This window comes from Amia ocellicauda, chromosome 14 (assembly GCF_036373705.1).
Source record: "Amia ocellicauda isolate fAmiCal2 chromosome 14, fAmiCal2.hap1, whole genome shotgun sequence".
Lineage (NCBI taxonomy): Eukaryota > Metazoa > Chordata > Actinopteri > Amiiformes > Amiidae > Amia > Amia ocellicauda.
Genome location: NC_089863.1, coordinates 26,339,032 through 26,365,042, shown reverse-complemented (window position 1 = coordinate 26,365,042; position 26,011 = coordinate 26,339,032). Strand labels below are relative to the sequence as shown.

At 48.0% G+C, this 26,011-nt stretch overlaps 1 protein-coding gene across 2 annotated transcripts; it reads right to left on the bottom strand.

Moving 5' to 3' along the window:
• Positions 1–1,572: 1,572 nt before the first annotated feature.
• Positions 1,573–25,510, bottom strand: vps45 (vacuolar protein sorting 45 homolog). Of its 2 annotated transcripts, XM_066721427.1 has the most exons (16): positions 25,239–25,510; positions 24,577–24,711; positions 24,354–24,414; positions 23,972–24,051; positions 23,761–23,829; positions 23,346–23,483; positions 22,441–22,551; positions 20,121–20,255; positions 19,645–19,758; positions 18,374–18,541; positions 15,956–16,114; positions 15,210–15,368; positions 14,498–14,605; positions 13,659–13,780; positions 9,994–10,125; positions 1,573–2,801 (listed from the first exon to the last, which is right to left on the bottom strand). In XM_066721427.1, the coding sequence occupies exons 1-16, from the start codon at positions 25,329–25,331 to the stop codon at positions 2,714–2,716; spliced, it is 1,872 nt and encodes a 623-aa protein (XP_066577524.1). In that variant the 5' UTR covers positions 25,332–25,510; the 3' UTR covers positions 1,573–2,713. The 2 variants fall into 2 exon arrangements, with proteins under 2 accessions (XP_066577524.1, XP_066577526.1); XM_066721429.1 differs by lacking the exon at positions 15,956–16,114 and having other exon boundaries at positions 25,239–25,509.
• Between the last annotated feature and the right edge of the window lie 501 nt (positions 25,511–26,011).

Sequence of the window (26,011 nt, the reverse complement as noted above, 5' to 3'; positions counted from 1 at the left end):
CCATTTGTGTCCCGGGTGCGTGTGTCCCTGCTGATCTGGAAAAGCTCCTCTGGTTTGATGTGGTCGATGCCTTTCATGATTTTGAAGACTTGAATCAAGTCCCCACGTATTCTCCTCTGTTCCAGGGTGAAAAGGTTCAGTTCCCTCACTCGAGTAAACACAGCACCGTGTCCGTCACCCCGATTGGAGAAGAATTTGACCGGAGAAACGCCCAAATCCTGGTCTGCTCGGCCCTAGCTCCAACCAGCAGTCAGCGGCTGTGATTAAGAACGAATGGCGGTCTCCCACCGTCCGGATTAATTGAAGATTATTGCTTCCCGACGGGCGTTGTTGTGAAGAGCGGGGCAGATGGTCCGGGTTTAGCACTAATGTAGGGCAGTGGGGCAGATCGAGGCAGTGGGGGGGTGCAGACTTGACATCCAGATTGGGAACTAGGGAACCGTATTGGAAATAGATGGGCTAATTATGAGGATTAGAAATCTTATCCTGTGTTTTGAATAGCTGTGTTACGTTTATGCATGAAAACACAACACGGATTGTCTACTGTACATCGGTGACCATATGGATCTTGGACCAAAACATTTTTAGACGGAGAGAAAGGGGTCAAATTTGACAAAAATACACGCATCTCTTACACAATAAGAGCCCCCTACACAACACATGAACTGTTCCCCTTTTTAGAGTGATACAGTCATGGAACTGCCCACCCTTTGCATTCCTGTCAGTTGCATCTACACAACGTCTGTGCGGAGCAGAAATCCCCTGCAAGGCCCAACTCCGAGTGACAATAAAACTGAAAGTGTACGGTGCGACCACAAAGCACATGAAACTGACACTTGTATTTTTCTCTTTCCCTTTTTTTTTTTGCCCCTCAGTCTCTCGGCTCGAGGTTCACTTCTCAGAAAAGGTCGGACTTGGAGACGACTTGAATCTTGAATTCTCGAATTCGAATGAATGAATCCCGAACTGAACCTTTCAATTCCTGCACTGGCATCCCAGCTGAGAGACACAGGAGAGTTTGAACTAGTTGGAGTCCAGATTCTAGCCTCGGTCCTCAATTCTTAATCCAATCCAAGCCTAACTTGATTTAACTTCACAATAACTTGAATTAATCCCAAACTCTATTTGGAGCCCCGTCACTGGACGTACAGAGCTTTTAACAGCAGTCCGCCGCGTGAAACCTGCGTCGCCCTTCCCACAATGCTTTTCCAACACTGTGAGAAGGAGCGCCTGACCTTCCCTTCCTCTCACGGTTCCAGTTACTCCCACAGCTGTTCTGCGGGAGTGAGGTCAGAGCTCTGAAGCAGGGCCACGGGGTCACGTTCAGGCCGCTCTGCTGGAATTGCTGTCATGCAGTCCCAGCGTTGCGACTCGCTGGCAGGACAGGGTGCATCACAGTATTGCTGTAGGTACGAGTAACAGGGTAGAGTCAGTTAGAAACTTGTCCCGTTACCGTTTACAAGTCCACAAGAGAGTTTAATATCATTGTGAATAACAGCGCACTGCCAGCGTTAATGGGAGTGTTTTGTCGAGAGTCCCCTAGGAGACAATTAAGAGACAGACAAAAGGAACTGGTTTAGAATTTCATTTTATTTATTCATTTGTTTTGTTACAAAACTTTAATAACATTCACAGACACCATATTAAGACATAGCCCACCCCACAAGACAATTTGTAAGCAAACACCCATACACAGCAATCGAACCACACGAAACGAAAACGCGGCGTTCCACTCAGACGGGTCTTGGTTTGTACAGTTGTGTGCGTGCATTTATTGTGCCGTTGTGTGAAAGTGTAAATGTGGGAGCTCTCGAAGGCGTCGTTGTTGTTATTTTACAATAGAATCAGAAAGCAACCACGGAAAACAGGAAGGCTCAGGTGTGAAACTCTCCCGGGCGCGTCTCTCTTCCACCGTGACCCCAAACCTCCGTCTGTTTCGCTGCCGCTTCAGTGAGACTTAACAGAGCTGTGGGGTTTCTGGAATCGTGTGGCCCGCTGCAGGTGTGCTCCCCTCTCCCCCGGCTCACGAGATACCGAGAGAAATTGGCGCACAAAAACAAACCAGAGAACGTGGAAGTGTAGGGAACGTACAGTTTCTCCACTTCCTCCCTGCGGTATCCACACCGGCCGTGGGAGAACTGAAAACCACCAACCAGCCCGGGGGCGATCTGTCTGCAGGAGAGAAGCCGAGAAAACGAAAGCGAGCAGCCTCGTTTTCCACGGCGCTTTCTGCGGCAGTCCCATTTGTCGGACTTCCCGATTCTTGCCGTCACGTTGCTCATTCCACACACACACACACACACACCTATATACCCTCATCTCAGTCTAGTGTTGCGGTGGGGGGCACAGCAGGTCAAGCGAGGGCCAGGAAGCTGCCCAGGATTTCCCAGAATTCCCAGGATTGCTCTCGCCCTGCTGTTGGCACTGTGGGCCGGTTGGCGTTGTGTAGCTGGCGGTTAAAGGGCAGTCGAGTCAAATCAGATCAGGAGATTCACGCAGCCACATCGTGCCAGGGAAATCAATAAAGTGGAAACCAGCCTGGTGTGGGCCAGAGTGGGTGATCTGGGAGCCTTATAGGTGCTGGGTGGGAATGTGTGCTTGTGTCCTGCGAGACAACCTGCCAAGACCGGAGCAGACAGCCGAGTTCCAGTCTTGGCAGGGGCAGAGGGGCGGGAGGGTGGAAGAAACGGGATGTGATGTCATCGATCCCGGCTCAGCGCCTGCTGGGGGGCCGCCCCGACCCCTGCGGCCGCTCGGACGTCCACCCCGAACCGCTGGCTGCCATGACCTCTTCTAGGAAACTGCGGACGAGACGCAGGGAGAGACTGGGTTAGGATACAACATCACAAGATCAGCTGTGGGGGACGGACGGACGGCTCACGTGGTTATTTTGCTTAATGGTAAAGAATGGGTCCATAAAGGGGGCAAAGGGTGGAAATGTACGTTTCTAGACACACGTGGTCACCATGGTCAGCAAATCCTGTCTCACACGCATGCAGATGGTGTCGCAAGCGGTTCTCGTTTTCCGGCGTCGCCCACATTTTGTGCAAACCATCACACGCTCACGAAACACGTCCTGAACCGAGTTTAAACTGGGGGATTTTGAAATACAATACTTCCTGTCCACAGCAGCTGCAGTTACAGATCCGTTCCTTGTCCGAATCAGTGCTCACAAACTCAAACAAAATGCACGGGGACACCCTGGGCCCTGCTCAGATACTTCTGCGGTCTCCTCCGTCGGCCCCAGGGCCCTGTCACTTAACACTGGCCGATGAAACATTCATTGTAATCCAATCCCACCCCCCCCCGCTGCCTGGCTGTGCTGGGAGCTCCAAGCCCCGACCAGCAGCTATCTGATCTCCGGTCTGAGATCTGCTAGTTCTCTTTATTCACTACCATCAGCAGTACGGCACTTACTACTACTCTACTCGCTGGAATTGTGCTAGGTGTGGCATTGCATCCACTGAGCCGCTTGGCACTTCTCCGACGGGGAGGTGGCCGGGATCTCAGTCTGGCCCTGCTGGGATAATGAGCCGGACAGTCTGAGCCGTTCTTGTTTTTTTTTGGTGCTGGAGAATAAAACACCGGATTAGGTCTGCTTTGTGTGGTTGCCCGGTGGGGTATTAGTGTGAATTACCCCCTGTATTGCGATGGGGTATAGCAGGCTTAGCCATCGAGAGGAGGGGAAACAAAGGAAAGAGGATATATATGAAATAAATAAGTAAACAAACAAACACACGTCCATTAAGTCGCTGCCAGACGAGATTCAGGCCAGCCAGGGCAACGAGGGTGGCACCAAAGCCCTTTAAAGAGCAGATGCCCAGCCAGGAAACGTTGCGATGCCATCACAGTGCAAATACAGGCTGTCCACACTGCGGTACACTGTGCCGAACTGACCCCCCTGGGACACACTGTCAACGTCTGAGCTGCCCGTTCGGACTGGGGTGCAGTATATTCATCTAGGGTTTTACACCGATTCGCTATTTCCTACACTTTTGCTGTACTGAATAAAACACAAATTAAAGGTAACATGAATATGTAACCGCGCAGTTTATTATGATTAAGCTGGTTTTACTGGAAGGTGAACATGTCACTTACATGTACAAATAAGTAAAAACATGATTACTGTTTGAGATAATGTATTTTAAACCACAAGGGGATGTTTCATTATGTTTATATGGATTACCTGTAAAGAAAAGTAGGATTTTCATTCAATTCCATACACTAGTTCCTAGTGTGATGTCATCAATACATTATGCAAATTAGCACCAACGAAGCTTCAAACAGGTTTTTCCTGTGCCCTTTCAAATCACCGGCACTCTCAGCACTCAGGAGGGAGCGTGGGTTTTACTGGCTCTATGAAGACACTAAGAAGCTGAACTGGGTGGTTAATAACTAGGTAGGGGGTCCACTCAGTCAACAGGACTACACTAGGAGGGACAAACACCCAATCGAAACCCTGTATGTGAACAGGAACACCAAACCACGCCTGCAGCGCAGAATTAGGCCGCTGCCCAACTCTCATTAATATCAAGAAAAGAGCACTCAAATTCTGGATGCACCTAAAGAAAAGCGAGTCAGACTCACTCCAGTACAAGGCCCTCGCTTCACTGTCAGAGATACGAAGCAGAGACGGATCCTGACCAAGTATAGGCTCAGTGACCACAGCCTGGACAGAGAGACGGGCCGACACAGGCAGAGCTGGAGAGGTGGACACAGAGAGGACAGTGCGGTCACTGCGAGACAGGAGAGGTGGACACAGAGAGGACAGTGCGGTCACTGCGAGACAGGAGAGGTCGAGACAGAGATGCACGTCCTCCTGCACTGCAATAAATATGCCCAGATAAGGGAAACATTCTTCAATAAAATAATAAATGCCCACTCAATCGAGGGGTGGGGGGGGATCTTGGGTCACAAACGGATCCTTTACCCTTGGCTTATGCAAGAGCCCAGGCCCTACACCACTGACACCAGATCTCACTCTCTCTCTCACACACACACACACACACACACACACACAGTAATGCAAGCCTTGTCACCCTACCTGCACCACACATGAATTATACAGCACTGAGCCGCAGGGGAGCTGTGTGCCGTCAGCGCGGGCCCTTTTCTACGATTACACTCGCCTAAAACAGCGGGGCAGTGTGACAGCGCTCCAAAAACACCGCCCCCCACCCCCACCGAACGACACCATCCACCCAGGCTCTGACACCCCCCCGAGATCCCCAAGAGGCCCCGTTGGCCGTTACTTTCCCGTTTTCACAATTGTGGCCCCTATAGATTGAAACCCACTGCACTGTGAATGTTATCCGGGTCTAAAACTCATTCACTCTGGCAATACCAACCTCCTGCTGGGATTCCAGGACTACGGCTGAAAGATCGAGCGAGCAGACGGCCTCGGAATGAGAGCGGAGGAGTTTTGGGATATTTTCCTGGCTTCTGAATAGGCCATTATGAGACCCTAACCCTCGTCCCCAGTTTGCTGTAATTGCTGCATTTTTGCGCCGCGCTTTGCGTCACTGTTGACGTCGTGGCCTCCGAAGCCGAGCTCTTTGCCACCGCCTAACCTTCCACAGTGCCCTGCATGTTTACAATGCCCTCTGTGTGTGCGGGGGTTTAATTTTTTATTTTTTGTGCCGGCCCCGGACAAAGGCATCCACCAGACAGAGAACTATGAATCACTGTGACCGTTTGAGAGGAATATTCGGGTCCCCGTTGAACTAGAATTTCTGATAGTCCGTAATGAATGACCGGCTGACGTCGCCTGTTTATAACGTGGTCTTCATTAATATGATCTAAATATCAACAACTAAATGGTGTGTATTAGAGACCCTCACTCTTGCTGGCTCTGTCTATAGTAACCCATCATACATGGGGTGTCGGCTTCCTTCGATTTATGAAGGAGGCCAATCAGGGAAGACCAGCAATTCAGTGAGTCACCCCCTGAGGCTTCTGGGTAATTTAGTGGGCCTGGCTCCTGCAGGTACTCTAGATACCTGTCAATCATTTAACTAATCAAGACCTGGGGACGGCTGCATAAACATACAATAATACTAAGACAAAGACTTAGTGTAAGTCATACTAACGATAGACATTCAGTTAAGACTGTTGGTCTTTCCTTAGACTGGTCTTACTTTTTCAAACACGAAAGGCATTCTGGGCATTTTAAGACACTTGAAGAAAAAACAAAAATGGAGGACGCTTCTGTAAAACAGCGACAGCCGTAGCAACTGTGTCAACATTGGCCTGGGGGTGCATTAGACTAGTCCAAACCAAACCAATAACCATTCGGCCCCTGGAATAAACAGGTGATTAGACTATTAATCCTAATAATGACTCCAATCAAGTAATTAAATCCTGAGGTCGAACTAAAACCAGCAACCCCCGGGGCCGTCACACAAACGGACGCCCCCTCGTTAATATCACGTTCTGTTTTTCATCTGTGCAGGAGACCTTCTGCCTGTGCACTTTCGAAAAGCAGGCAAAGGAAAAGCGTTATATAACTTTTCTGTCCCCATCCCTCCGTTTCTGTGTACGGAAAACCAGGCTCAATCGACCCCCCGCCCCCCAGATATCGACGCCAGCGCAGAGCTCGCACGGCGTGGCCCCGCATGTGATGCTTTTGTTTACGGCGGGCGATGTGTGGAGCAGGGGGAACAGGGTTTGTTGTGGTTTGTTTATTGGTTTGGTTTTGGTCCAACGAGACGAGGCTCGTGAGGACAGGGCTGCGGGTTAGGTAAGCGCCGGGCGCGATGGGAGGGATCAATGTGTCCCTGCACTCCCTCTCCCCGCTCTGTAAACTCGCCACCGACGGCCGGTCAATGTCTCAATGTCAGCTTGACTTCTAATGGGCAGAGGACTGGGACGGCAGCCTGGGTCTCTGGGAGCCCTGCATCTGTGTCTACTGATCCATGTCACACGTTCATCAGGGGGAGAGAGAGACAGAGAGAGAGAGAAAAAGAAATGGAGAGAGAGAGAAAGACAGAAACAGAGAAATAGAGAATTTTATTTTCTGGTCCTCTTTTATAGCCATTTCGCCTCCAATTCTCCGCCACAAAACGGCAGCTTCTCTTTGTGGCCGCTAGGTAGGCGACAAAAATCCCGCGCTGTGTTTGGTCCAGGGGCTGCAGAAAATAGACTGCGCCATGGACTTTTTATTAAAAGTATATCCGCCCACACTCCGCCTGAAGTTAATATCTGGAAGGATACAGAGTCGCTGAGTGAAAGATATAAAAAATGCATAGAAACGCATCAAAATAAAAATATAGGCAGTAGCCACGGACGCAGGAAAATGAACACACACACATGGACATAAACACTCACGGTCACATGCGGCAAAATAGAAATATACACACAGATGCACATGGTTGAAAAAACAGGCCAGTAATTCTTCTGCAAGGCTGCCTTTGTGAGGGAGAGGACAGTACAGGGAGAGCTGCCATCGTCAGCCGGAGTGGCTTCGGCCATAAGACTTCACTCAGCGCGAATCAATAATCTCTATCTCTCGCTGTCTCTGTCTCTGTCTCTCTGTCTCTCTCTCCCTCTCTCTCTCCTCATTACGGGAACTCATATCTAATGGAGGCTGTGAGCACTTCCAGCAAAAGCAGCGTCCCTAACTGTGGGGCATTAAAACTGCCTGTGAACAAGAGGAATGGGGCACCAGGGGTTTGAGGTCCCAGCCTGCCCTGCACACCGACCACATGTCTGACTTGCAGGCCGAACGCTGCGCTCAATACTCCGAGGATATTTAAAAGAAAGGAAAAAGGTTGCTGTTAGATGTGTCCTCCTAACGCTCCCCACACGCCCCCGCTGTGGTCACGCCATTTAATTTACCATTCACGTTTACTGCTGTACGTTATAGCAATTTTTTGAGGCCTTGGTTCTTCTCCCCGATTTTTGGAACATCACCCCCAGAAAAGTAAATAAAAGCCTTCAGATTAAAAGGCACAATCCGAACGACCGAGGGGCTGGGCCAAACCAAAACCGCGGTGATTTTTACCAGTTACTTAAAACGCACTGGCCTAGCAGTGCGCTTCAGAAAGCAGGCCAGGATTGGACTCGTACTGCAGCCCTGTGGACAAAGGAGAGCGAACAAACTGACTGGGAACAAACCAACAGACAAACTGGGAACAAACCAACGGACAAACTGGGAACAAACCGACTGAGAACAAATGGACAAATTGGGAACAAACCGACTGGGAACACAACAACGGACAAACTGGGAACAAACCGACTGGGAACACACCAACGGACAAACTGGGAACAAACCGACTGGGAACAAACCAGCAGACACACTGGGAACAAACCGACTGGGAACAAACCAGCGGACAAACTGGGAACAAACCGACTGGGAACACACCAACGGACAAACTGGGAACAAACCGACTGGGAACACACCAACGGACAAACTGGGAACAAACCGACTGGGAACAAACCAGCAGACACACTGGGAACAAACGGAGAAACTGGAAACAAATGAATTAGGACTGAACAGCAAACAAACAAACTAACTGGGAGCGAACAACCCAACGAACTGGGTGTGAACTCCTGGTGCAGCCCTCCCTTCAAAGTCCTGTTGATTACAGTCTCTGTGTCGGGACAATGGGACAGTACGGTCCACGTGGACCCGGTCTGCAGTCTGGTGGTTTCAGCAGGGGACCGTCACACTATGGGGTGTGTTGTCCAGGTTTTTCAGACTGCTGGGAACAAGTGTACAGGATCGCAGCGGGACTTTTGTCAGCCACCACCACCCCCTGGGGCAGGTTGGAGCTCCCTGGGTGTGAACAGGTGTGTGTCAGATCTGCATGACTGGCAGTTTTCAATCTCGGTGCAGAGGAGAGGTGTGCGTGTGTGTGTGTGTCTGTGTTTCGGGGGAAGGGATCCCAGGCAGCTGTCAGATCCACAGATTGCCTTTCACTTTTCCTGCGTGCTTAAAGATCTGGCACCCCGCCCAGAGGTTTCAATCAAAAGCCCTCTTACACATTGCTGTAATTGCTCGGCAAACAACTGGCCATTGTTGATAGCACAGAGAGAGAGAGAGAGAGAGAGAGGGAGGGGAATGAGGGAAACGCAGTGGGGAAAAAGTGGGGACAGAGGGAGACTATGAGGGAACAGGAGAGAAAGACTAACCAGGAGAGAGAGAGGAAGAGACTGGAATATATAGAGAAAGAGAAAGAGAGAAACAGAGGACGAGCAAAACAGAATAGGGAGAAAATGAGCAACAGGAACAAGAGAGGGAGCGAAAGAACGAAAGTGAGGGAGGGAGAAAAAGACAGAGTGGGGAATGCAGAAAAATACACTAGAACTAGGAGAGAGAGGAAGAGAAATGCAGAGAGAGACGGGAGAGACACAGAGAGGACGAGTTCAACAAAATGAGAGAGAAGGAGTGAAACAGAACGAGAGAGACGGAGAGAAAGAGAGAAGAGCAAAACCGAACCAGCAAATGAATGTAACCGAATGAGAAGAGAGAGCGAAACAGAGAGAATGAGGGAGAGAAACAGAGAGGCACAGTGGGGGATGTGAAAAAGATGACGCAGTGGGGGGAGAAGTGACGATGAGGAGATGGGGGCAGGAGAACCAGGACAGAGGGAAAGATAGGGAGAAAAAGAGAGAGAAATACAGATAAATGCATTTTGTGTATTTCTTGGAGCCATTGGTGAAACTAAACTAAGTTCCACCTGCCACAGAAGAACACAAACCGTCAAAATAACTTTGAAGGGGGAACCGTACTCATCCCAAACGCATGACATTTAAACCGCCCCGGACAGCAGCAGGTGTATAGTGGCTGGGAGAGAAAAGCTCCATATATGGACACATCACAGCTCTGCCTATAGCTTTTAAGTAGCCCTGATATGACAGGGTTACGCCCTCTCTGATACTTGAGCCCTTTACTTCACCAACACAGTGTGTGTGTGTGTGTGTGTGTGACAACTAGTAATACCCAGGTAGCATGGGATGGGGGGCACAAGGGACGGGGACGGGTGGGCTCACCTCTTGGTGTTATGGACGGTGGTCCCCCCGAGCACGATGCGGACCCCCGGGGTGGTACGGTTCAGGTTGTAGACGGTCAGCGCCTCCTCGTACGTGGCCCCCCCGATCACGAACACGATGATGTCCTGGGGCCTGCCCAGCGGAGAGAGAGAGAGAGACGGGCCCATGTCAGGGTGGCACCGCTATACCAGCCCCCATTCCCTCACCGCGCAGAGCAGGGCGATCCACGGACAACCTTCCCATGATCCCACAGGCACGGGCACTGCGGTCAACCTGCACCAGGCAACGCATCGACCAGCAGGCAGATCTACCCCAGAACCACATCTCCAAACATCTCCTTCACATGGCTGTCCCTCGCACACACACTCACATCAACTGAGCTTTAAAACCAAACCATTAAGCAGCATTTGTCAAGCTGCCCATTCGTAGCAGTAGTAGTAGTAGAAGTAGCAGCCTAGTAGTAGTAATAGTAGTAGCAGCAGTAGTAGCAGCAATAGTAGTAGCTTAGTAGTAAAAGTAGTAGCCCAGTAGCAGCAGCAGTAGAAGCAGTTGCAGCCTAGTAGTAAGAGTAGTATTAGCATTAAAAGTAGTAGCCTAGTAGGAGTAGTAGCCAAGTAGTATTAAAAGTAGTAGCCTAGTAGCAGTAGCAGCAGTAGTAGCAGTAACAGTAGTCGGAGTAGCCTAGTAGTAGTAAAAGTAGTAGCCTAGTAGCAGTAGTAGCAGAAGCAGTAGTAGCAGTAGCAGTAGCAGCAGTAGCAAAAGTAGCAGCCTAGTAGCAGCAGTAGTAGTAGTAGCCACAGCCATCGCTGTAGCAGTAGTAGCAGTAGTAGCCACAGCCATAGCAGTAGTAGTAGTAGTAGTAGTAGTAGTAGTAGGACACCTTTTAGATCGGCAGTGCCGGTGGCACGGAGCCGGGGCAGCGCTGGGGGCAGGCGGGCAGTTGTCGGTGTGTGCGGGGCAGTCTGTGACAGGTGGGCAGCCGGGGCTTGGGTTACTCGCAGTGCAGACTCTGTGGTCGCAGCTGTCGAGGTTTCCCTTCCAGCTGCTGCCCCCCGATCCACCACCCGACAAACACACACACGCCCAGCCCGGGGCACCGAAGTCATCAGAACTATTTACACAACCGGTAAAGGTCGAGGTCTGTTCCTGTGCCTCCCTGTGAGGTCATGCATAAAGCCGTTTGCCTGTTTACGGTGCTCAGTGCATCATGGGATATCATTGTCCATCCTGGTGCATCATAGGTAGTCCCCTGGTCTAGTGTGGTTAGGCACAGAGAGGGCCGCCAAACCCAGAGCAAATCGGTCTTATGGCAGGATCGACTAAAAGTGTGACCTTAGACGACATGATGGTTGACAGAGAGAAAGAGGGAGAGAGTGGAGTGGAAAAAAATAAACTAGGATAATAATTGGCAGTACAAGGCGATTTTTAAAAAGAGCGAACAGACTCAAATGTACAGATCGCAGGACTTTTTCTCCCCCCTGCTTTCTTTTATATCATCTGCTGAATTGGAGAAGTGGATCAATGAACGGGAGCACGAAGCTGCCCTCCAGCCTTTTGCGCTGCGTGTGATTTACTCGGTTCCTCTTCTCTCTCCCCCTCAATTTTGTTTCAATTTAACATGTTTGTTCCTCGTTAAAAAAAAAAGAAACGCACCAGCCAACATCAACAGCAGAGTTGTTTATTTATTTTAATGTATTATTATTTTGTCGTCTACATTTCAATTGAATACTACATTTTAAGCCTACATTTTATAAACGATGTGAAAGAAATGAAAGATAAAAACTATGGTAACATGCACTTGGAGTGTAGAGAAAGAGTTTAATTTAAGTCTAGTCATAATAATTAATATTACTCCACCTTCCTGGGATCGGGAATGATATTTATGATTTAATAAACAAGATAACAAAATGTGGCTCTTGGTTAGCAGAGTGCAGTATCTATAATGTCTGCTTCGTTTCATTGGAGCAGACAGTCATGTGACATATCCCAGCGTGCTGATTGGATAGCGAATACGATTGAATTGTTAGGACGTTGTCAGAGACTATTTGGCCCTCGGGTTGCACTTTGGGAACCACTGTTTTAGAGCATAAAATATGCTTAATTTGCTTAATAATATACTTATTTGTACAGCTTTAGAGACTAGCAGAAATAAATGACAAAAGCAGGCCCTTGTTATTAATGTGTAATCTTTTTAAGAGCTGAATTTGTTACACATCAGATTAACGTGTTACGCAGTAGATAAACGCACAAACTAAATGTGTACAAACCAAAAACGTATCAATAAATAAAGTGCAATGTACGTGCTGGTAAACAGAAAGCGGAACTGATGTGTCATACAGTTCAGAACACAAACGTGAACCAATATCGATTATTTAAAAGCACCAGCGCAAAAGACTCGTGCTAAACGGGGTCATAAAAACATTGTGTCGATGTTGATAGGTTGTGAAAACGGACATGAAAATTTGTTACATTCTAATATAAATGTGCTTTTCATAACATGAGTTGTTTAACAATAATCATAATAATAATTACAATAAACTCATCATATTTGTTTTAGATTCTCCCTCAGAACTTTCACTTCTGCCCCAATTATTTTTGGTTCCTTTTTAATGATTTCTCTTTTTAAAAATTAATAAGAACTATACATTGAAGCTAAATAAATCTCCCACTGTCCAAACTTAATTCAAGGGGAGGGGATTTGAATTATTTTGTTTTTAAAATACTGAGCTTATTTTTCTCTCTTTTTTTTTTTTTTCCAAAGAGCGATGCGTCAGGTGAGCGTTTCAGTTTTGCGAACGTTTGATCTTTTAAAATCTTTAAAATCTCATATCAACATTCATTAATAATTCAGGCTATAAGGAATCCGTGTGTACTGGATACAGGACTGTATACAAGCTACTTCAGCTTAAGAATCAGGGTGATGAGGCTCGTCAGCTTCTGGACTTTTCCATAAGGGAGGCCTAGTTTTACAAGCATTTTCAAGTCCTGGGAATCGACTGGGTGTTTTTCAGTCTCTCTCTCCCTCCCTCCCTCCTCCCCCATCTGTCTCTCCCTACCTCTCTATTTCTCAGCTGCCTTCCCTCCCTCATTCTCTCTCCCTTCTTCACTCTCCCTCCATCCTTCCCCCTCTCCCTTCTTCCCTCTCTTGCTTCCCCCCCTCCCCCTCCCCCTCCCTCTCTCTTGCTACTCCCCCCCTCCCTTCTTTCCTCTTTTGCTTCTTCCTCCTTCCCTCTCTTGCTTCTCCCCCTCTCTCCCTTCTTCCCTCTTTTCCTTCCGTCCTGCGATCTGTACATTTGAGCCTCATTTAGTTCTTTTTAAAAATCGCCTTAAATTATTTTCCTATTTTATTTTTCTCCACTCCACTCCACTCCACTCCTCCCTCTCTCTCTCTCTCCCTCTCTATTGTGCAGATGCTCCACCAGGCCCCCTGGAGCTAATAAATGAAGACAGGTCGGGAAAGGGCTCCCGAGGGGGCTGTAAAACTCAGCGCCCGGGCTGCAGCTGGGCTCCCCTCGGAGATCCAGACGGGACCTTAACCCACCGCACAGGGTCAATCTCGGTCAAGGGACCCCGAGAGAGGGACATTCTGGGGCCTGTGGGCTCCTAGCGGTTCCCCTGCCCTCGCGCGTTTCTACTGGGCCCCGAGCTCGGGCCCCGGGTGGTACCTGTCTCTGAGGCTGCTGGCTCCCAGGTAGGGGTACTGGCTGTCCTTCAGTCGGCCCTTGATCAGCTGGTCCAGTGTCTCCTGCAGGAGGGGCTGGTGCTGAGTGTACACGTTCTCCACCCCCTGAGAGAGAGAGAGGGAAGGAAGGAGAGAGGGAGGTAGGGAGAGACAGATGGGGAAGGAGGGAGAGAGAAGGAAAGAGAGAGAAGGAGGAAGAGGGAGGTAGGAAGGGAGAGGGGAAGGAGGTAGAGGGAGAAGGAGGGAGAGAGAGAGAGAGAGAGAGAGGGAAGGACAGAGGAGAGAATGAAGGAAAGAGGGAAGGAGTGAAAGGGAAGGTAGGAAGAGGGGGAACAAAATGGAGAGAGAGACGGATCATTGGTAAAGGATTTAGATAGGGGGCAGAGGGAGAAAGAGATGGAGGGAATGACAGAAAGAGAGTGGGGGAGAGATCAAGAGAGAGGTAGAGGGGGTGAGGGACAGGAAGTAGGGAGATAGAAAGAGAGAGAGAGAGAGAGAGAGAGAGAGAGAGAGAGAGAGAGAAACAGACTGCATTAAAGAGCCTCTCTGGTGTAACGGTTTACCTTTGAGATTTAGATATTTAATAAACGACAAAAGACTGAAGCTTGTCAATAAATGAGGAACGAGACCAAAACAACTCGGCATCGCAGCCTGTCAATCACAACGTCGGGCGCTGGTGTGATATCGGCTCAGAAAAGGACAAGTCTGTGTTATCGATTCACCTATTGATCGATTCATTCATTTATTGGGTCTGTGCTGTTCCGTGTCGATATCTAAACCCCGTGCTTTAATACCAGAGTTGTGCCGTGGGGCGCCATGTACCTTGAGTCCTTTGAAGAACTGTTTGGTGATGGCCACCGCGTCCGTGGGGGTGATGAGGTCACTCCCTCTCACGCGCTTCCCTCCGTACTCCACCATGGACTGGACCATCTAGAGCAAAGGAAAGACACCCAAATGGGAAAACGAAATCTGTAAATATGGCACTTCCTCCCTGCTTCCACCCTTCTGCTTTTCCATCTCCATCCCGCCATCCCTCCTTCTGCCCCTCCCCCTCCTCCATCCCTTCTTCTCCCCCTCCCCCTCCTCCATCCCTTCTTCTCCCCTTCTGCCCCTCCCCCTCCTCCATCCCTCCTTCTCCCCCTCCATCCCTGCTTCTCTTCCTCCACCTCCATCCCTCCTTCCCTTCTTCTCCCCTTCCCTCCTTCACCCCCTCCATCCCTGCTTCTCTCCCGCCACCTCCATTCCTCCTCCCCCTCCCCCCGCACCCACATCCCTACTTCGCCGCCACCCCCTCGATCTCTCCTATCCTTCTCCCCAAGCCACTCCACCTCCATCTCTCCTCTCCTTCTCCCCCAGCCACTCCCCCTCCATCCCTCCTTCTCCCCGTCCATCTCTCCTCTCCTTCTCCCCAAGCCACTCCCCCTCCATCCATCCTCTCCGTCTCCCCCTCCATCCCTCCTCTTCGTCTCCCCCTCTATCCCTCCTCTCCTTCTCCCCAAGCCACTCCACCTCTCCTGTCCCCCCGTCCCCTCACCCTGCGGTGCCGCTCCGAAACCCCCTTCCTGTTGAGGTCCTCCATGAGGCCGGGCAGGTTGTTGCTGCTGTGGCGCTCGTAGCGCAGGGCGTAGAGCATGACCAGCCGCACGGCGTCCACCTCGCTCACTCGGCTGTTCTGCAGCAGCCGGCGCACGTTCTGGAGGGAGAGAGATGGAGAGAGAGAGAGAGAGAGAAAGCTGCTGAGAAACAACCTTAGTCACAACCCAGGACCCACACCATCCCAATACAGGTCTGGGTGCAAATAAGTCGCGCTCTGGGGGGCCTGTTGGGACCAAACCCTTGGTCTAACATTCGGCTCACTGTGCTTCGTCCCGTGCTCTGTGCACCTGTGGAATTTGTGCATTAATTGACATCTTCTAATTAAAAAGACGAGATATGAAAGAACTACCTGAGGTGTTGGAGACGCCTCTCTAATCAGCTGTTTATTTATTGGGTCTGTCTGATCAGAAAATCCCATTCCTTTTCTTTTTATCACAACTGTGGAGTCCGTTTTTTGTCTTTTTGTCCGTTTTAAACCCCCCAAGAAAATAACTAATTCCGGTGCCATCCCTGCTGTCGTAAAGCGCAGCGATCAGGTGACCGTGATCGATCGGTATGGGTCTCTGCCGCGCCGGACTGGAGTGTTTTTCTGGAGATTAGTCTTCCCAGTGATCATAAACACTGACTGGGATAATAAATGGCTCATTAAGTACACTTTTGAGGAAACCAAGAACACGCCGTTACCTTGCTAATGTCTGCATTACAGCCCCGCTGATCGATGCCGAGGCGCCCAGACTGCATTATCCTAATTGAATAGGTCATCGGGGCATGATAACTGGGAGCTCCAACCCTCTTCCCTCTGCCCCCCGGGGCATCCCGAACTCCTTCATCAACCGGGGGGCACTGGGGAGCCGTCGGCAGGAATGAGGGAAGAGGAAGAATAGAGCGAGGCATTAATCAGGGGGGGACGCCCAGACCACAGCAGAGAAAGGCTCTCAGGGCGGCTGTAGCCAATCAGGGCCCTCGGGGTGGTTTTAGCCAATCAGGGCCCTGATCCCAGCGGACGCTCGCGTTCTGGTCAGAGACGGTCCCAGAGGAAGGAGTCGACGATGGGCGGTTACTTATTTTTGTGGTAGAAGGTTACTAGGTGCGGCTGGGCCAATAAATTAGGAATGTACAGTCGCATAGGCAGCACTGTGGAGTAGTGGTTAGGGCTCTGGACTCATAACTGGAAGGTTGGGGGGTTCAAATCCCGGGTGGGGCAGTGCTGTTGTACCCTTGACCAAGGAACTTCCCTTGGATTGCTCCAGTAAAACACGCAGCTCTATAAATAGGTACAAATGTAAGTCTAATGTACTCTAGTGTGCTATAGTATATGTATGTATGTATATGTATGTACTCATGTCAAGATAGAAATTAAAGGATTTTCTTCATGGAGAGGAAAATAAATTAAAATGTTCAGAATTGAAACACAGCCGAAAATCCATCAGAATATGGAGGAAGGAGGAGCATTCCCTCTTTCGGCTTTCGAGGGTCGGTCACCGCTACTCCTACTAACTTTTCTCTGGTGAAAGCATCGTCTCCCCTTCCTGTCGCCAGCATCACTCACTGTCAGCCCGCAGACGGATCAATACGGCCAATATGATTACAGCGGAGTTGTCAGAGGTGGATGCTTAATGGGCTTTTTAATGGGAACTCCGTCAAGATGCGTCGTCAGTGCAATCAGTCCCACTACAGGCCTCTGAGCACAGGGTGAAAGTAAACATGTGACTAGACCGTCTTGGGGGCCTAGCAAACCAAGCCAGGGCCACACTTAGAATGGTTCCCAGCCCTGTCCTGGAGCAGCCCCTACTCTGCTGGTTTTTGTTCCAACTGAAATCTCAATTACTTAATTGAACTTTTAATTGAACTCACAATTTCCTAAATCAGAGACTTTAAATTATTTTACACAGTGGGGGGTTTAAGTTAAGTATAGAATTGTATAAATAACTTATTAAAGAACAAACTTTTATTACACAATTTAAAAAGTCAAATTAAGCAGTTTGTGTTACTTCAATTAAGGTTCAATTAAGTAACTGAGAGCTCGTTTGGAACTAAAACCAGCAGGTTAGGTGCTCCAGGACCAGGGATGGGATCCACTGTTCTAGATCATCCAATCACTGGATATGTTAAACACATGGACTTTTAGACCAATTAAGCGGTTTAACGATGTGGGCACAACAAATCCCAGAAGGCACTGCGGCTCGCCAGGACCCGGACAACCAATATACCCGCAATACCGATACAGAACACTTGAAGCATATTGAATTATTTTCTTAATACTTGGAGGTATTATGTGGGTTTGAGACGAATGTGACACATACGGGAGTAAATATGCTGCGGCCCGATGCCATGTGTGCAACAGGCTGCAGAGCATGCTGGGATTGGCAGTAGGTTCCACAACAACAGATTGGTCCCAGTCCCAGAGAGGGGGGGGAGAGAGAGAGAGAGGAAAAAGAGAGACAGAGAGCGAGACAGAGATAGAGACACAGAAAAAAATGTGTGATGGGGTGGTCACGGCCAAATAGCGTGATAGCGAGGGGGGGTCATGACAAAATAGCGTGAGAGGGGTGGGGGGTGCTGCCGGTACTATTGGTTGAGAGCAGCAAATTAGTGGTGGGTGGGGAGGTGCAGCGGGAAAAATATCAGAAGAGCGGGGGGGGGGGGGGAGTTCGCTTACATCCGCCATTACATTTTATTTCTCACGCACCACAGTTTGGGAACTGCTGCAGTATACTGTGGTTTACTATAGTGTTAGTTTAGGCCAGATTACTGTAGTGTATTGTAGTGAACTGTAGTCTACTGCAGGAGTGCAGTGGTTTACAGAAGTGTTGTGTAGTGCAGTGTGTATTATGCTGTAGTATAGTATAGTGTGTTATAGTGTATTGTAGTGTGCTGTAGTATAATGTCAATATCCCAATTATAATCCTTCCTCTTCTCTATTCTTACTCCCCAGCGTGCTGTGCCATTAATCTTGGCATCAGAGAGCTGTAGATTGTGTAGACAAGGCTAGATATGGTTTAAGGCATGGTGACAACACGCCACCATCCAATAACAGCACCCAATGGGACGCGGAGCGTGTTAAGAGTCGGGCCAGAGCCGGTGCCAGGGGTCTCCACTGACCTGGTGTGCGCTGGAGTGGTCGTTCTGGCAGGCCAGCTCCTGCTCCACCTCAGACACCTCCATCAAGTGCCTCTCGCTGACCAGCCTCGACAGCTCCCCCACCACCGTCACGTGCTTGGACACCGTGCCCGACATCTTCTTGAACTGCGGGTAGTTATCCACGAAGGCCTGGACACCAGAGGGGGAGAAGCGTGGGTGAGAGGTTTCATTGCAGGGATCTAATCACTCCCCCATCCACCCCAAAAACAAAGGACTTGATGGTACGTCTTCAAGAGCTGAGCTGTGATTGGCAGATGGTGAGCCAATCATGACCGAGTGGAAAGCCATACTTCCCTGCTGGTTTTTGTTCCAACCGAGCTCTCAATGACTTAACTGAACCCTTAATTGAAGTAATAATTTCCTAAATCAGAGCCTTTTAATGATTTTAAACAGTTGGGGTTTTAGGTTAGGAATATAATTGTATAAAGAACCAACTCTTTTATTACACAATTTAAAAAGTAAAATCTAAGCAGATTGTTACTTCAATTAAGGTTCAATTAAGTAATCGAGAGCTTGGTTGGAGCAAAAACCGGCAGGGTAGAGTGTACGAATAGGTTTTGTTAGACCAAGAGGTCCACTCCACTCGAGAGTGAACTCCAGGCAATTGCTCGTCTTTGCTGCCATCTAGAGGTCTAAGGTGTAGACACAAAAGAGTAAAGATAATGTGTGCTTGGTACGCTTTCCTTACTTGTATTAGTGTTTGCACGGTATACTGAAAATTCGACACTTGCAATCAGACTCGCACAGCAATAAACATACTGGTAAAACAACCCCCAAAAAAATTAAAAGCCCACTGGTTATTCTGTGCCTTTGGCCAATTTGTTTATACGTTTTTTTTTTTTTTTGTCATGGTATCATTTCTGTATTTGAGTATCGTTTCCAGTATCGTATCGGTACCGAGTACTGTGATACTAAACCCGGTATCGATATCAAAGTCAAAATTCTGGTATCGTGACAACACTAACTTGTACGTACGTTTACCTCCCCGGTGGGCAATGAGATCCAGTCAACGTAATGACAACATAACGTTTGTCGCAGTTTGTGTTCCCATGGAGAAGAGAGCACATCGTAGGAAGAGAAGTTACTTCCCAGATTTGTACTACTGGAGAGGTTTTGAAATTTCACGGCGTACGTTTCTGAACCCGTCCCACTCCGGTCAAAAGCGGAAGCAGCAGCAGAGCGGCTCTAGAGACAGAAGAGCAGGCGGGGCCTTGCTGGGTCTCTCTGCTCACCTTCATGTCGGCGATGGACTCCAGTTTCTGCTGTCCTTTGGGCTTCTTCTTCTGGAAATCCTCCATCAGGTTCTTGATGTTGGTGCCGATCTCCCCGAAATTGAGGTAGAGATTCTGCAGGGAAACACGGAGGGGTCAGGCTCCTAAATCAGTGCTCTTAAAACATACACACTCCTGCCACATACTTCATTTATTATTATTATTATGTTCCAACCGAGCTCTCAATTAATTAATTGAACTAATAATTTCCTGAATCAGAGCCTTTTAATGATTTTAAACGGTAGGGGTTTAAGTTACGTATAAAATAGTATAAAGTACTTTTTAAAGAAACAATTTTTATTACACAATGGAAAAAGTCAAATCAAAACCGATGGTTACTTCAATTAAGGGTTCAATTAAGTCATTGAGAGCTTGATTGGAGCAGAAACCAGCAGGGTAGGGGGTGATGGCCGGTCTGGGGGTGTGCAAAGACTTACATTGGCGTAGAACTCGTCGCTCTCCGCGGACAGCACCACCTCGCTCAGTTCTTTGCTGATCCCGGGCACCCGGGACAGATCGATGCGATTGTTGTTCAGCCCCAGCAGCTCGTGCACCATGGCCTGGTACGTCCACTAGGGGGAGCCAGGGAACATGCATTTTAATTGGTTAATATTAATACCAAACCTCCCTGCTATTGGTTCAGATGGCTTGTTGCTGCAAAATAGTCCAATAAAAACTTTGTTTTGGGCTAATGTGTGGGTGCAATTTAGAGTCAATACTCAGCTCACTAGTCCTGAGAGGGTTAAACAGCTTTAGTCAAGATTTGGCTTAGTTTTCCTCCCTTCGGTGTTTCTTGTGTTTAAGGGAGCTTGACAAAGTCGCTTAAAGGGATACTTGGGTATTTTGGCACTTTGTCCTGATGTCTCACTTACCCAGAGTCATACGAATGCATGGGAGCCTTTTGAATTCTGTGTGTCCAGTTTGAAGGAATTTTAATTGATCGTTTCGTATCTCAGCACAATCGCTGGAAGTCAATGGTTATAAGACACCAATTCTCAAAAACAGATAATAGATCTTTTAAACACTCAAAAGTTGGGTGCAGCACATTTTTACATTAGTATCCCTAAAGTCTATACAGAATCTAAAGTATTTTGATCGTATGTTTAAACATTGTTCTTTTGGAACTACACTAGCGGTCAAAAGGTTTAGCACACCCCCATTTTTCCAGTTGTTATTGAAATGAAACCAGTTCAAGTCCAGTGAATAACGTGAAATGGTACAAAGGTAAGCGGTAAACTGCCAGAGGTTAACAAAAGGTTTAGGTTACCAAAAACTGAACAATACTGCACATTTCAGAGTTATATACTGTGTTACTACACCCTCTTAAGCATTATTTGTCAGTGTTACACGCAGCTCCTGTGCATAGAAGTGACACTGTATTCCTACAATGCGTACATCGTTTGAAAGCTTATTCTCTTGGATACCAGCGCGTTTCATTCTCAAACACATCCGATTCACAGTGTCCGTGTTGCCCGCCATCATTCAGACCCCGGGGGGTAAACGCACAGTCTGCTCCAGGGGGGTCTCATTCAGACGGTCACAGATCACTCCGTTACAATCGGATTTCTTTGCAAATAGGATTGTTTTGTTCAGAACAATACATATACATTATTTGATTATCAAACACAGAGAAGTTCAGATCCAATGATGTCAATCCGTTGTGTATCAGTACACTGTAAACAGAGTTTTCCATCTTGACATGTTGAGCTCTCTACAGGTGTGTGTTGCTTCTACCAACACGTGGATGGTCTTGTTTTGATCAGTAGACTGTCTGGTTCCAGAATGTCATAATTGTCGATATTGTCTGAGATTTTGTATTCCTGCTCAGACCAAGTATCCCCCCACCCCCCATTTCAGAATGCGGAGGGGGGTTTAAAAAACACATTTTCACCTCAGAGAATGCTTCACATCATTGGAGATCCAAGAGTCTCAGCAAACAACACAACAGTGAAGAGCACACACGGGATAAAGAGAAGCACACGGATCTGGTGCCTTTTAAACGTACCGAGGGGTTTGTCAGCTGAAGGGGTTACATTTTGTTCAACTAAACGATTCCATGATTTATTTTGATCTCCAATTGTTTATTTGTTCTGTGCTTTAATTTCAGAGTACGTTGAGACATTAAACTGCATAATTGCAATAAAAACTGGAAAAACTGAGGTGTTCTAAAACTTTTGACCAGTAGTGTATCTGGCCGAACTACGCATGTCCTCAGCAGGCAGAACCGAAAGCAATCCGTCAATCAGGAAGTGTGGAAACTCATTTCTCACGATCACCAGTGAATTAATGCATCTATTGAACTGTTTATTTACTATTTATAGTATTGCAAGACTACAAATGACAAACAGCCCAGCTTTCAGGTGTTTAAAAGCTCTATTAACCGTATTTGAAAGTCAGCGATTTGCGATCAGCGATTCAATCAATTCAGATTCCTTCACACTGACACAGAATGAAAAAGGTTTAATGGATTCGTATGACTCTGGGTGAGTGACACATCAGGCTGAAACGCCAAAATACACAAGAATCCCTGTAATACATTTAAATATAAGCTGGTTGAAGGGGATTAAAATCTAAGTTGTTTTATTTTTTTATATTATGCAGCTGCCCACAGTCTAAAAGGCAAACCACCAACCGAAAGGTCTCAGATCTGACCGTGTGGCCTGTTAGATTTTGCTTCCACCTAGTGGTCCAACATTCACACAACAGAAGCTCGTGGAGGTAAAACTGCCGAAGGGCTGGGGGTGCAATATGTCTGACCTGGTTGAGCAGGGGGGTGATGGCGTCGTCGCTGCGGTCCAGGATGAGCAACAATGGGGGCACCTCGGTCTTCCGGAAGTCAAACAGCTCGTATTCCTTGGTGATGATTTGCTGAGGGGGGATAACAAAGTGTCAGTGTTACTTTCTGAGATGGGCTGACATGAAACAATATCAAACAGACTGTCAACAGCAATTGGTTGAGGTAGTAAAACAAAACGCATACCAAACAAACAAACTGAATAAGAAGGAAACCAAACAAAGATGACCCAAATTGTGTTACAAATTTGCCGACTTAAAATCCTGACTTTAAAAGGAGCATGTGAAACCCACGTTTTAGATTCAAATACATATTTAAGAGAACGATGTGTAAAGGACAGCGATGCAAACGTGTGCCTTCGGTGATGTCATGTGTGGATCATTTTTAATGATCGCATCGGAGTCGTAGTGTTTCACCTATTCGTGTTAAAAACTAATTTTAAACAGGACCCTAATACCCAATCACATCGAAGCGTTGGACTGGAGCCCAAAAAAGCGCCCAGTCCTTTAATAACAATCCTAAATACCAAAACTAAACTAAAAAAGCCTACAATGACACAAATAAGATTAATATAACGGGGTGGGGAAAAGCCCAAATGTATATTCCAGTTTGATAGGCTATGAGGATTCACTTTTTATACAGCTTACCGACACAGTCCTAGTCAGTTGTATCCCATCGTAAACAAATTGTCAACCTGGCTACTTTTCTTCACCGGCACCCTTGCGACCGATACAAAAATTGCCACTTCAGAATCAGAAAATTGCCATTCCAATTGGATTCTCGACTCAGACTTCATGAAATCAGCGTATTGCGCGACACGTTTTCCCAACCCAAGCGGCCTCACTAAAAGGTTGACCCTTGACCCCACCTTGACGCTCTCGCCCAGTCTCTTGGCCATGTCGGAGGACAGCTGGTAGCGGATCATGGGGCACTTCTTGAGGGCCAGCAGGACGGAGGTCAGGCCCTGGGTGGTTCGGGACAGCAGGGAGGGCTCCCAGCTCCGGCCCTAGGGGGACAACCAAGGCAGACCTTTAAATAAGGGTGTATATGGCTAAGCTGACAAACCATGTCACAGGAAGTGAGTGTTTTAGTGGAAAAGATGGTCAGAAGCATATTCTGATTGGTCAGATAACTGGATTCTGTAAGTTATTCATCAGTTACATAGGGTTCATTGATCACATTTTAGGTTACTTTGGAAGTGAAGAGTTCCAGCTGGACAGGAAAAACAGAAAACAGTGGCTCCACGCAGCACACGCACACACACACACACACACCCACCCTACCCTGGCGCAGCCCACGAGGTTGAGGGAGAACAGGTGGGGGTTGACAGCGATGAAGTCTCCGTAGAACTCCTGCCCCAGAAGAGAAAACAAAAAAGACCAGCGTTAATGTGATGCCATCCACGCGCTTCGAACAGGACTGTGTTTGTATCCAACCTTAATCCGAAGGACCAGAAGAAGGGGAAGTGATGTCACACACAGGAAGCCAGCTCACCTGGACCTCGGCCACCACTTCCTGCTCGTCCGCCTCCGCCAGGGTCTTCACTTCGCTTTTGCTGATCACGTTACTGAAGACTGCAAGACAGCGGGGGACAGCAGCGTCACCCGACATAGGACTTGGCACTGCCCTAAATATAGGACTATTCTCTAGATTTAACTCCCAATCTCTGAATATTTAACTTCACAGCAGTCTTATACTGATTTCTATGAGTTTAGCTTAAGCGGACGTCCCCTGCTTTGCTTCTGGAAAGGACCGGATGGACCGGTGGTGCTGGTGCTGCTGCTGCTGGTCTTCGTTAGAGGACTTAACAGCACGAGACACACTGACAGCATGACACAGACCCCTCGACACTCGACTCTGAACCCATGATACTCACAAATGAAGTAGATGCTGTATTTGGGGCGGTGCAGCTCCTGGATCAGGTGTTCCACGTTCTCCTGCAGAATAAACACACCAGCGTTTCGAGATCAGCTCACAAGCACCACAGCGCTCCTTCCCTGGCGCTAAAACGGCGAACGAGGAGCCCCAACCAACACCAAATCCCACCATCTTTCATCTGTCCATCCCAGCCCACACCCCCGTGACCCAGAGTACCGTACCTTGGTCGGCCGGAGGAAACAGATGGCCTTCAGGTGCTTCATGTTGTCGCGGTTCTGCGAGTCGATGCGCTCGAACAGGTACACCTCCTTCTGCAGGATTTCGGACTGCGTGTAGACCACGCTCACAATGCTGGTCTAGGGGGGGGGGAGAGGGAAACTGAGGGTCAATCATGTGTTCAAGTAACACTCAAGACCCTTCCCCCAAGCCACAATTAACAGGGGCTCCTGTCCAATCATGCATTGGGCCAGTATTAAAAGGTACACTTTTCTATTAAGTGTGTTTGGATTTAATGTGACAACTACGATCAGACACTATTGAAAATTAACCTAAACCATGGAGTGGCAATATGGAGGATAGATTATTTTCTCAAAGCTTGTGTAGCAGTTGAGAAACGACTGGGTGCGTCATAGGAGTCCGATCCACTTGTCTCAAATATCGTTGCAATTAGACTGTTCCAGTGTACGGCGGCTGGGAGGGTTCAGTTTTAATTACAATTCATATAACCATGCTAAACAGTCGAAAGGACACTGCAATCGTGCAACACTGACAAAAACGTGTTGTACACCCCCCCTATAGCTCCGCCACTCACAGTAATGATCCTGAACTTGATAGGGGGGATAAAAAAAAACACAGAATCTCCCACAGATGACAGGAAACCTACCGTCTCTTTATCCATCAGCAGCACCTTCATCCCCGGCCCACTGCTCTCGATCATTTTGGAGACGTACTGCTTGACAGCCAGCGTGACGTTCATCTTGGATGGCTGTGTCGCTTTCAACCAACCGTGGAAGTAAAGACAAAGTGGATACGAGGGGCTGCGGGGCCGTGTGCAGCTTCAGATCGCTTTATCTTGAGGACAGACGCAGCGATTTGGCATTGTTGTCATCCGAGGCGAGTCAGCTGTACGGCGCGGCTTTTGCCCCGGATGCACTTCCGCGGGATGCACTTCCGTGTGCGTGGTGCATGCTGGGAATTGCAGTCCGACAGCCAAAAGTGTTGAAGATGGAGTGTAACCCGCACTATTGCAATTATGTCTGAATGGATATTTCGATTCGGTATTCGGGCGCTGTTAGAATACTTAATTAACTACGTTAATTAGTTTGGAGGGCTGGGGCAACATTTTTGAAAATTAATTTATTTTTGAAAGTGAAAGTTACCCCTTTTTATTTGCTCTAAACTTTGCCAGATTGCATTCAGAGTTGGCCTTTATTTAAACAACAATAAAATCCTGCTTTAGTAGGCCCTAAATAAAATATAAATTATCGTTGATTACATTGCAAATCAAATAGTATATGATAACATCTCCCGGCAACAATAAATAAAAATGAAAAAAACACATAAATATTCTGCTTGAACCCCGTCTCCTATTTCATTGATTTTGAGTTTAAATTAAATTTAAAACCAGTCACCAATGGCCAATCACAGCCCCTGATG